Source organism: Sapajus apella, unplaced genomic scaffold (assembly GCF_009761245.1).
Source record: "Sapajus apella isolate SASKATOON/1434 unplaced genomic scaffold, GSC_monkey_1.0 scaffold87, whole genome shotgun sequence".
Classification (NCBI taxonomy): domain Eukaryota; kingdom Metazoa; phylum Chordata; class Mammalia; order Primates; family Cebidae; genus Sapajus; species Sapajus apella.
The window spans coordinates 6533489-6545236 of NW_022437027.1; the positions used below are offsets into that span (position 1 = coordinate 6533489).

Consider the following 11748-nt stretch of genomic DNA (forward strand, 5'->3'; position numbering starts at 1 on the left):
AACGGCTGGTGTGGTGTCTCATGTCTGTAATTCCAGCACTTTGGGAGGCCAAGGTGGGCAGATTACCTGAAGTCAGGAATTTGAGACCACCTGAGCCAACGTGGTGAAACCCTGACTCTACCAAAAATACAAAAATTAGCTAGGTGATACACACTTGTAATCCCAGCTACTCGAGAGGCTGAGGCAGAACTGCTTGAACCCAGGAGGCAGAGGTTGCAGTGAGCCAAGGTCCCACCACTGCACTCCAGCCTGGGAAATAGAATGAGACTTTGTCTCAAAGAAAATTTAAAAAATTATGGCTAACCTAATAAAAGATCAATGAATTAAGCAATTCCTAAAGGAATGTGTGAGTCTTTCTCACAAGTAAATGACAGGCAAGAAGCCAGTGGGAGACCCTGGCAAATGGACACATCTCACTCCATTCTCCTAGCTTCAGCCCATTGCCTCTGGTCTAATGGGAAACAGATGATACATGGGAGCAAACGGACATTCACTGAGTTGTCAGAAAGATTTCTTGGGAAAGAAAAGGGATCAGAGGATCCTAAAATCAAAAAAAGACCAGACTCTGGATATGGGATTGCTGGAGCACTGGGGTCAGCATTGCCATTCAGTCCTTCCCCTTAAACTACTTTTTCTACTGAGTAAGAAGCCATTGGGCATTGATCAAAATTACGAAGGTGCCTGCCATTTGACCACATATAAAAATTTATTCCTCAGAAACACCAGGGACATGCAAAACAACATTTTTAACATATGTTCAAAGTTATTTTAAATTGCTTGTGTTAGCAAAGGATTAGAATCAATATAAACGTTCATCAGTAAGAGACTTGCTAATAAATTACAGTGTAGCCAAACAAGGGAATGCTAAGTCCATAAAAAAGTAAGGAGGCGGCCAGGCAAGATGGCTCACGCTTATAGTCCTAGCACTTTGGGAGGCCGAGATGGGTAGATCAGTTGAGCTCAGAGCTTAAGACCAGCCTGAGCAAGATGGCAAAACCTGGTCTCTACAAAAATTACAAAAAATATCCAGGTATTGTAGCTCACACCAGTGGTCCCAGCTTCTTGGGAGACTGAGGTGGGAGGATGGCTGGAGCCTAGGAGGTAGAGCTGCAGTGGGCTGAGATTACGACGCTGCACTCCAACCTAGGTGACAGAGCAAGACCCTCTCTCCAAAAACAAGAAAAAAAAAAAAAAAAAGGTAAGGAGGCGCTATAGAAAACCTTTCAACTTGTACGGTTAAGAAAAAGCAGCAGCATACAAAGCAGTGCATACAGTATGCTTTCATTTGGACAAAACAAGTAGGTGGTAGGGGAGAGATCTATTGTAATTTACCCATAAGTATGTAAAATATTCTTAAAAGTATACCAAAAACTGATCAAGCTTGTTCCTCTGAGGAGGGATATTTGAGGAAATGAATACATTTTCTCTTACAAAATAAATATTGTCCAAAGATTGGTGGAAAAATTTAAAACACTGCACAAAATCAATAGGAAAGGGGAAAGAGTATCTGCATGTGGCAGTGGGGGGCAATGATGAGGGTTAGGCCATCAGAACCCCTCTCCCCTGCCCTTCCAGCTCCCCCGTGATGAAGGCCCATCCCCGTGATGGATATCCTCCCTGACCCACTGAAAGACACTGTGTAGAATCACTAAGCATTACTAATAATCATCTGGAAAGCATGCAGTGGATTCGACGAACTCAAAATTCATAAAACATGAATTCTATAGATAAAAAGCAACAAAAAGAAATGCTGGAAGTTACACTTGTTACAGGAGGCGAGGGAGAAGCCACCTACATTTTTGAAAGCTTATCAAAAATTTCCACAAAGCAAACACAGTGTTGTTTCTGGCACCAGAAGTGCCTTCTTGGTCCCACTGTATGTGCGTGTACAGCTTTAAGCAGCATATCCCTGTGGCAGGTATTTGAGGACAGATCTAGTTGCTGAACTGGCAGAGATGAGAGTGCTTCCCTTTAGTTGGCCTGGCCTTCTAGCTTAAGAAGTACTAAAATTTCTAATCCATAAAGGTTAAGACCTGCCCAGATTAAGCTTATGAAGGGATCTCAGGAAATTAGTAGATCTTAATAGCAGTAAATAAACATCAGTTCTAATTGGGGAAAAGAATAAAAGAACAAAGCAATTTCTCTGAAAGTTAACTTTGAAAACTACACATACTAACAAGTTACCTGTTTGAAAAGGTCAAGATTCTTCAACTCTGATCTTACTCTGGAATCTGCATTCTAAGACCACTTGAAGTTACCCAAAGTGCATGGTGTTCTTAAACAACCTTTCAAGAAAGTGGCAGTTAAAAAATCTAAATCAAAAACCTCACTCCTAAGGATTTGCGGATTCAAGTTTAGTGTTAAAAATAAACATTATCCACTGCCTTGCTTTTATTCCTACCTACAAACAAAACAAAACAAAACAAAAAAACCCAGATTCTGCATTCTCACCTCAAAATTAGGAGAGGAAGCTAATAAGGACGATGAAGTGTACTCTGCTCCATTAAGCTGGCCCCAGAAGTCTGCTAGCAATCTTCAACACAGATGTAAACAGAACAATCCCCACCCCTTTTGAGAGTCCCTGTTACTTCTTCGATGCATACAGGTATAAAAATTGCTCTAGTTGCTGATCTCCAATAGAAAGACATTACTAGCATAACCTCTCTGTGGAGAGAACACTATATGTGGCCTTAGAACAAATTCTAACATGTCTAATTTTCTATTGATTATTTTAAAGAGAGTACTCAAAATCCAAATAATCAAAGAAAGATATAATTTATATAATTTTGTGATTATGGACAGGAAGTTAATGACCAATATAGAGAGCAAAAATTAATAAATCATGTTCTATTTGTAAGACCAAGCATCTGAACCCAGATGGGAGTAAGAAATGAAACATGAAATTTAAATATTTTGTTTATGAAATCAAAATTATCTGCTCTAATAGCCTTTTCATTTGAAATGCAGAAAGAAATAATTCAACACTTTTTTCATCATTTCCAATATCCATGATCATTAGCCAGTAATATATATTATCCAACCAAAATTATTTGACAACTCCAAAATGCCTTCAGAATGAATTATTATATCTTGGTCCCTATGTTTCACTAACCTGTAAGTTTATCTGAAGCTGATAAGAAAACGTTTTCACTTTACATAGAAGAGGCATCAGGAAATGAGGTTCAGAGCTAACTAAGCAATGTCAAGCTGTAGGTGTAGGTTTTACATCTTTCCAAAATCTCCAGCAGAAACATAAGAAAACATCTGAATTTTCCCTGTTCTTAAGGATAAATGATACAAAACCATCCTAATTCACATCATTTCCTTCAGAAACCACAAGTTGGTCACTGACGGCCAAAGAACTCAGAAACTGAATAGTTTTGTTATAACTTGGAACTGGTTGTATTTTGAGTTTTTCTTCACACTTCTATAAAGTGCTTTCCACAAAAATGCTATTGTCATAAGTCACATATACAGTCAAATCTCCAAGTAAACACAAAGATAATCATACAGGAATATAATATTTAGATCCTCCATATTTTTTTCTACATTAAGGAAGTTTTCAGATGCTGTTTAGAGCTTCAACATACCTGGGAAATATGCTTGTGTAATAAGAATATTGTAGCTGAGAAAAGCTAGACAGCTATTGAGGAACAAAAACCAGGACTTGAACTCAGTTATCCTAAATTGTCTAGTGCGTTTGGTTAACAATTGTTTCCGTAGCATGCACAACTTTTAAAAATAAAATATACAACCCTGAAAAATATTTATTACAGAGGTCTCCACTTGGTAGAAGAAGAGAAGTAACAACATAATTAAAATAAAATATGCCATCAAGATGATAAAAAATTATAGAGCAAGAAGCACACGTTTTGTGACACACACGTTTTCTGAGTGATTTAAGATGCTGTGTGCTGTAAATATGCAATCATCAGTGTGCGAACATATTAAAAAAATATTTTATCTAACAATAAACAGCCACGTCAATAGTCAATAAAGGCAAAGCCCATGAAAGTTAGAAAATCAAATGTTGAATTTTCAATATTCTCAAGATCTACTGAAGAGTCAAGAACACCGCCAGGCCCGGTGGCTAACAGCTGTAATCCTAGCACTTTGGGAGGCTGAGGCAGGTGGACCACGAGGTCAACAGATCGAGACCATCCTGGCCAACATGGTGAAACCCTGTCTCTATCAAAAATGAAAAAATTAGCTAGGTGTGGTAGCCTGCGCCTGTAGTCTCAGCTGCTCAGGAGGCTGTGGGAGGAGAATCACTTGAACTAGGGAGGCGGAGGTTGCAATAAGCTGAGAGCACGCCACTGCACTCCAGCCTGGGCGACAGAGCAAGACTCAGTCTCAAAAAAAAAAAAAAAAAAAGTCAAGAACACAAAACAAATAAATAAATATAAATGAAGCTGCCAAGGGTATGACCTACAAAAGAACTATGAAAAGACAACCTGAGCCTGGCACAGAATCCCAGCACTTAGGGAGGCCGAGGAGGGCGGATCACTTGTGGTCTGGAGCTTGAGACTAGCCTAGCCAACAGAGTGAAACCCTGTCTCTACTAAGAATACAAAACTTAGCTGGGAGTGGTGGTGGGGCGCCTATAATCCCAGCTACTTGGGGGTCTGAGGCAGGAGATTCGCTTGAACCCGAGGGGCGGAGGTTGCAGTGAGCCGAGATCGCACCACTGCACTCCAGTCTGGGCAACAAGAGCGACACTCTGTCTCAAAACGAAAACAAACAAAAACAATTTGCTTATTTCTGGAACAAGTCATGTTTTCCCCAGCAGGCAGGAATGCTGGGATAGAATGTTGGGTGGTACAGGCAGGAAGCAGCAGGACAGTTTCTATGCCCATTTGAGTAGCATCTCTGATCCTTCCTTCCTCAGTCCTGGAAGGAAGGAAGTACAGTCTCCCAGCTGTACGTGGCTATGGCTAGACATAGTGAGCCAGAAGGAGAGGTTTACCAACTTTAGCATCCTGCAACGTTAGTCAGTCTCTCCAAACAAGTCCATGGATAGGAAGATAGCAAGTGAAAATGAAGGGCAGCATGTTTTGTATAGATATTTGACTCACATGAATATTAAGTGAAACATCTCACAAATGCTCAACAAAATAGAATAAACACTTGCCAAACAGTCAACGACTGAGGCGTAAGATCTGATAAATAATATAATGAGGGTGCCACCTTTGCCTACCTATAAACACACCTTCTAGGGGATAAATTGGGACGATCTGTGCAATAATGGGAACAGTTTCTTTTTGTTTTGTTGTGCTGTTTTGAAGGAAAATTCCAAAGTGAATCATTCAGAAAAGAAGGGAATCAGAGCACTTTTGATGAGGAAGGGAGAATGTCCCTTCCTAATGGGAAAAAATTCCATGATTACCTAAAGGTCGAAAAGGCAAAAACATTTTTCACATTAAATTTCCTAGACGTTCTTTGGAATCTTTATAAAGAATCATATTAGATTGACTTGTTATGGAATAGCAAGGCATTTTACTTGAACAAATATAGTGTCAAAACTTTTAATTTCATAAATCCTTTCCCTAAAAAATAATCAGGAGTTTTCAGAAATATGTCATTCATCCTGACCAGCCTCTTTTCAGTTTGTTCTGCCCCTTTGAGCTGATTTCTCAGCCCCACATTCCTCTACCTGTTTATATCAAAACAAAGACAGGCAGAATTCTGAATTGACAAAAGACATTTGGACCATCTAAGATGCTGGAAAAATAAAATAAACAGAAGGAAACATTCACCTTTGAACTAATTTTTACAACCTTGCCAACTTCAATGTTAATGGTAAAGAACCATTTGTGCCTTGTTAATTGAAAGAAATTTTATTTCATTGCAACATAGAGAACCTTGGAACTATTTTGATTTTGAAAGTATAAAAGTAAAAGTACATATATCATATCCCATCCCACAATTTTGTTTCAGTAGCAGAATTCCTTTACATTTCTTTAATTTTACCAAACACATATGTAACATTTACTCTGCATCAGGAAGAGTTTTAAGAACTTTACTAATTATAATGTATTTAAACCTCATTATAGTCCTCTGAGGTATGTCCTGTTTTAGATTTATTTATTAGATGAGCAGAATAAAGCTTAGAGAGGCTGAATGACTTGCCCAAAGTCCCATAGCTAGTAAGAGGTATAACTGCAATTGAAACCAAAGCAATGTTGCTCCAGAGTTCATATTTTCCTCCTTCTGTTCTCTTTCCAACTTTCACCAAATCCAAAATAAACTGTCATTTGTATAAAATCATCTTACATATTTTTATAACATTACCATTTTAATAATTAATCCATGCCATCTTGCAGTTTCCTCAGATTCTTGAGAAATAACAAAATGGAAAGACAAATACACCAAATTCTATATTTGACCACTTTGCACTCTTTTGGAAATAAAGATGTGAATTGTTTTTTAAAATGGCATCTCATATCTGCCTGGAAAGCTACAGTGTAGAAAGTAAAACACTAGGAAATCTCTTGGATGTTTATAATACCACTGTTTGTAATACCCTGTTATTTTAAAAGATTTCTATACTCATTCAAATCCAGAATCACCAAGCTAGTGCATATTACAGAAAACGTAATTACATGGTACAGAAAAACAAAACAACTCTTAAAGGTGTTTTCTGGGAAATTCAAGAGTCAAAGAACCTCTCCGGGTTTGGAGTTTTTTCTTTGGAATTCTTTTAGCACACCTGGCAGAGAGCAAGAGAGCATGTATGCCCCTAGGTCTTTGCCTTCAGGGAAGATACACTCCCATACCGCCCAGGGCATTCTGCCAATGCAGCCTTGTCCTAGGTGGGGCAGGGGGACTGTATTCACTTCAAGGCACTTCAACATTCCATTTAGAAGTTTCCTGCAGATTAAAGCAGCAAAGAAGGAGGAGACTATCTCCATTCCTGCAAAGTAACTACTCATTTTTCATTAAGGAGGGTTATGTGTGGGTGTGTTGGGCCAAAAGAAGGGTCCCTTCTTCACATTTTGGCTATTAGAGTCTGTTGGTTCTCAAATTTCATGCCTGCAGCCTCCAGCCATGCAAATACTTCTGACATTATAGAAGACTAAATTCCACCAGGCACCATTCTTCTTTTTGATCTTCTTCCCTTAAAACAATATTGAACCAGCCAGTGAGTGCACAGCAGCTTTGCCTACTTCTTTCATTTACTGGAAACTGGAGTTACCACCATCACCCTTTAACAGAATGCAATTGACCCACTGTGCAAAGGGTCTAGCCCAGTGGCTTGAACATAGCAGGTAGGCAAACATTCATTTGCTTCACCTTTCTATTCCCAATCAGAGACTGTGGCCTTTATGTGCAATTAGAGCCAACCTGTGATGTCACTGTTTCTCCTTCACAAAATCAAGGAAGACACTGTGAATTAAAATAGCAGAGGGAACTCCTAACACTCCTGAAATTAAATTTACCTGACTCCTCACACTAGCAACTCATCTTTAAGGCAGACTTCTCCATTGCCAGCTGTAGCCTTCGTAACTACCCCTTCTCTCTTCCTCTAAGTTCCTTCCTCATTAGCGATAAAATACATATCTCAGCATAGAATCCAACTTAGTTCCCATCATCTTACCAGAATTTTGCCCCCTTCCCCCCGCAAGCACTCTAAAGATGCTCTGGACATGTACTTGATCATTTGAAGAATTATTTTTGGCAGTAGGAGTGAGATACAATTTTAAGATCAAGATAAAATGCTGGGGACAAATTTCCTAAATTTCTCAAACTCTTTTGATGTAGCTCTAAATTTTCCGATGAAAATATCCATTTGTGATCATAGAAAATGTGAAAATCAGTTTTCTGATTTGGTACTTATTACATGTGGTTGGTTACTAACAGAACTTACAAATAATGCTGTTTCAGAGGTTTTGTTTCATTATACTGGGTGGTCCATTTACAACACTGTCAATACAACCCCACTTCAAAAAAGGATTTACAAATGGGCCACTTTACACAACAGCTATGGTAAGGATTATATAGGTACTATAAGGTTCAGAGTTTATTTTGTGTAAATACAGTCTAGACTCATTATCTTACCCCCATCTCCGAGCCTGGAGCAAGGGAAAAAAAGGAGTAAACCTGGTGAGAAAACAGAAAGGAGCTGCAGATACTGGGGGTAAATGCTAAAAGAAACAATTAAGGTGGCTCTCTGTGAATGACAAAGCTGGACTGTAATACAAGTGGCTTAAGTTGAAAAGAAGCAGAAAAAGGAGTCTGGAGTGTACCTGAAAATTCCCAAGTCAGACCTGCAAGGCCAAGCCGTGCTCAGTAATGAGTCCCCTAATATGTGGAGTGAAGCCATCAACAAGGTGGAAAGAACCACCTCCAAGGGAACTGAAGTCCCCAGGCTTGATACTCACGCTGACACTGTCCCCAGGACTGGAGAGTCCAGCCCCAGCAGCAGGCAATCCTCCCACCATAACGACAGAGGCCAAGTGACGATGCTATTTGCCTGGGCCACCTACCAAACAGAAAGATTCAAAATAAATAATGATATTTTTGAGATGAAAAGTAATTTCCTCTTTATTATTACTTTAGAAAAAATGTAAACCACACCCAACAATTGTCTACAAACTCCTTTATAACTGCAGAAATTTAAGATTAAAACACCTTCACAGAAATAGTTATGCTATGATCTAATGTCAAATTTCAGACAGTTAAATACCCCATCCCTCAACACACAAGGATAGGAGGAAAAAGGGGAGGGAAAGATGCTTTCTTAACCAGAAATAGCACCAGCTAACACCAACAATTCTCAAGGCTGCCACTCACAGGATAGTTTCTGAAGCTTGAAATAAAAGAGATTCCTCAAAGATCCACACCTGTTACTGGGGAAAAGCCAGAATTGACTGATTCACCATAAACTGAAAAGTATTAAATAAGAGATGTCAAAGCAGAAAAAAAAAATCTGCCTTATATAGAAGGTGGATGGGGAAGGAGCAGAAAGAGAGGTTTCTCAAAAATCAAGTGTAACAGAGCTCTTTTTGAGACATAACTGTGGCAGAAAGAAAAAATGTACTAGAAAAAGTCTAAATAAAACTAAGGAGAGTTTAAAGTGTAAATGACATCTGAGGTGTCCTTGTGGTTTGAAACCTGCCCAGATCAACAATTCATAGTATTTTCCTCTCCAATGTAAATAATGCCTAAAGAAAGTATACAATTTCAGGATACAGATTTATCCACCCGATTACACGTTGACACATTATTTGCTAAATTGTGTCTTTGTTTAGACTTACACTTAAATGACTTTTTTCTTCTGAGAGTATCAACATTTTAATTGGCTGTTTTAGACATCTTTTTAAAGTTATAAAAAGCTATATGCAATCATATCATATGCATGTCTTGTGATGGGTTTCTTGTTGAAAATATGTGTGCAAGAAATTCATAACATACCCAAATGTGGGCAAAGAATTGCTTTTAAAAATGAAAAGGTCTAGACTCTGGCTGCTATCCACGTATTCTTAAAGTCTCCTTATCTTTTCGATTCCCCCTTTCTTTTACCTGCCCTTTCTACCCCCAGGCCCAAAGTACAAAACAACCCCGAACTTTCTGTTTCCTCCGAGCAGGTAGTGAACAAGAAGCTGTGCTTTTTCTTGACGCTCCACTGGTTCCCCTCTCTTCGCCTCCGGGTACAAGAAAGCGAATCAATTGTGGAATTGATTCGTTCCAAGATTGCAGGTAAAACAGGTGCGGCATCTTTAGGACTAAGCAGGGACCTGCACGGAGGAGTGGGGGCAGGGGTCGCTGAAGGAAGGCGACCGGGCGGCGGTGTGCGCCAGAGTGAAACGGCTTCCCGCAGCAGCCATCTGCACGCGGGGCTAGCCTGGTCTGTAATTGCGCGGAGGAGAGGAGGACCGAGCACGCCCTCCCGCCAGACCCAGCGTCTCTCACACACCGGAGCGGCCCCGGCGCGGGGCAGGACCGGCTGAGTGACGGCGGAGACGCGGCCCGGGGTTGTAGGAACCTGTCACAGCACGCCGCCGTCAGGCTGGCCCAAGTCTGAGGAGCCGCGCGATGTATGCGCTCTCTCACACACACATCCACACATGCCTCATGCTCACACTCACGGAGCGCCCACACTCTCGTCCTCATTTTGAGCCTCCTTCCCTCAAGAAAACCAAATGGGGAGGCCCACAGGTCTCCCCCCGTAGCCCGGTCACTGGCTCGTACCCACCCTCGGTACGGGCGGCCCCGACAGCTCCGAGCAGAGCCCCGACTTCCCCCCGGCCGCCTGGAAGCTTCCTCACTGAAGAGCCGTCTAGATCAGGCGCGGGAGTTTCCCGGGTAAGGGATGTCCTGCACGTCGCCTCGGCATAGGTGACTAAACCGCGCCCTCAGAGCTGAGATCCTGGGCTCCAGCCGCTCCTCTCCCCAGTCCTAATTCCCGAGGCGGGGCGAGCAGCCCTCAGGGGGCCGCGGCTGGGGTCCCAGACTCACAGGGGCACGCCCTCCCCGCCTCGGGCAGGTACTCGGGGCCGCTGGACCGCTCTCCTGGCGCCACGCTATGCGGTGGCCCAACTTCTGGACTAGGGAAATGCCTCTCTGACCGCGTAACCCGCGGGGAGAAGGGACCCAAGACAGTGAGTGTGAAACTAGCGCGGGAAGGAGGAAAGGGCACCCCGGGGCCCAGCTCACCTCCCATCGAACTCGGCGGCCGCCTGCAGGTAGAGCGAGGACACGAGCACCAGCGCCAGGAGAAAATCCATGTTGGGCAGCGGGTCCCGGGGCGCGGCGCAGCGGCGCGCAGGGAACAGGTCGGCGTGTTGAGCGCCGAGGGGAGGCGTCCCGCTGAGAGTCTCGGGGAGGGGTGTTGGGGGAAACCCCCAGCCCTTGCCGCCCTGCTGCTGCTGCCACTCCCGGATGGCAGCGGCTTGGAGCGCCGCCGGAGCAGGACTGCTGAGAGGCTCCTGGAGCCCCCTCCGGCTCCCTCCCAGCTAGGGGAGGCGCTGCAGGGGGAGCTGCGCTGCCCGCGGGGAGGGGCGCTAGGGGTGGGCAGGGGGTGCGCGTGCGCCCGACTCGCCGCCCTCCCAGCCTGGGGCGAGGAGTGAGCGCGCTCGGCTCCTCCCCGGGGCCCAGCGGGGCAGGCAACTCAGGGGCAGGCAGTGGCTTTTGGGGGTCAGCCAAGCGGGGCGAGCCGCAGCCTGGGAGAAAAGTTGCAAACCCTCCTTGGGAGAGGGAAAGCAGGGCTCCTAGCGGGAAAGGGAGAGTCGAGGAGGAAAGAAGCCCGAGGCGTAGGTGCACGCTCCGCGGGTTCCGCCCAAACAGGTGGTGACTGCGGGGGCGAGCAGTAGCTTTCACCGGAGGGCGGAGAAGCCCTAAACCGGAGAGGTTTATGGGGCTGGAGCTGAGCAGCGTCTGCATTTGCTGAAACCACCGCACGACTTGGAAAAATTAGCAAAGGCAAACTCCGGGAGTTTGCTTTTCCCGCAGAGTTGGCAAAGGCATATTTTTTATTTTGTAACTAACCGAAAGAAATATTTGGCTCTCCAGTCGGGTTTTGAAGAAGAAATGAGCAGACTGTTTTTATCTCTGCCAGCTCAACTCCCGAGCACTTTTGGATGCGACTGCCCCACTAGGGACCAGTGCCCGCCGGAGAGGAAGGGCTGCTACTGCTTAGTAGTGTTGTGGTGCCTGATCTTGAGCGGATCACTTAGAAACCATTTTAAGTAATCATTGTTCAGTTGTTGCAGAGTAAAAAGTGTTGTACTAAAGGACTGTGTTCAAATG

The 11748-nt window shown here is 43.3% G+C and overlaps 1 protein-coding gene across 5 annotated transcripts in view; it reads right to left on the reverse strand.

Annotated features, from left to right (window-relative positions):
- NPNT (nephronectin) overlaps positions 1 to 10951 on the reverse strand; it is a 75867-nt gene extending 64916 nt beyond the window's left edge. For 2 of the 5 annotated variants that reach the window (XM_032254856.1, XM_032254857.1), the window contains exons 1-2: positions 10657 to 10944; positions 8382 to 8482 (exon numbers count right to left, since the gene is read on the reverse strand). In XM_032254856.1, coding sequence (XP_032110747.1) covers positions 8382 to 8482; positions 10657 to 10727 — 172 coding nt within the window. In that variant the 5' untranslated portion in view covers positions 10728 to 10944. Of the gene's footprint in view, positions 1 to 8381; positions 8483 to 10656 lie in introns of all 5 variants that reach the window. The other 3 variants (XM_032254860.1, XM_032254855.1, XM_032254859.1) reach the window with 2 other exon arrangements.
- Between the last annotated feature and the right edge of the window lie 797 nt (positions 10952 to 11748).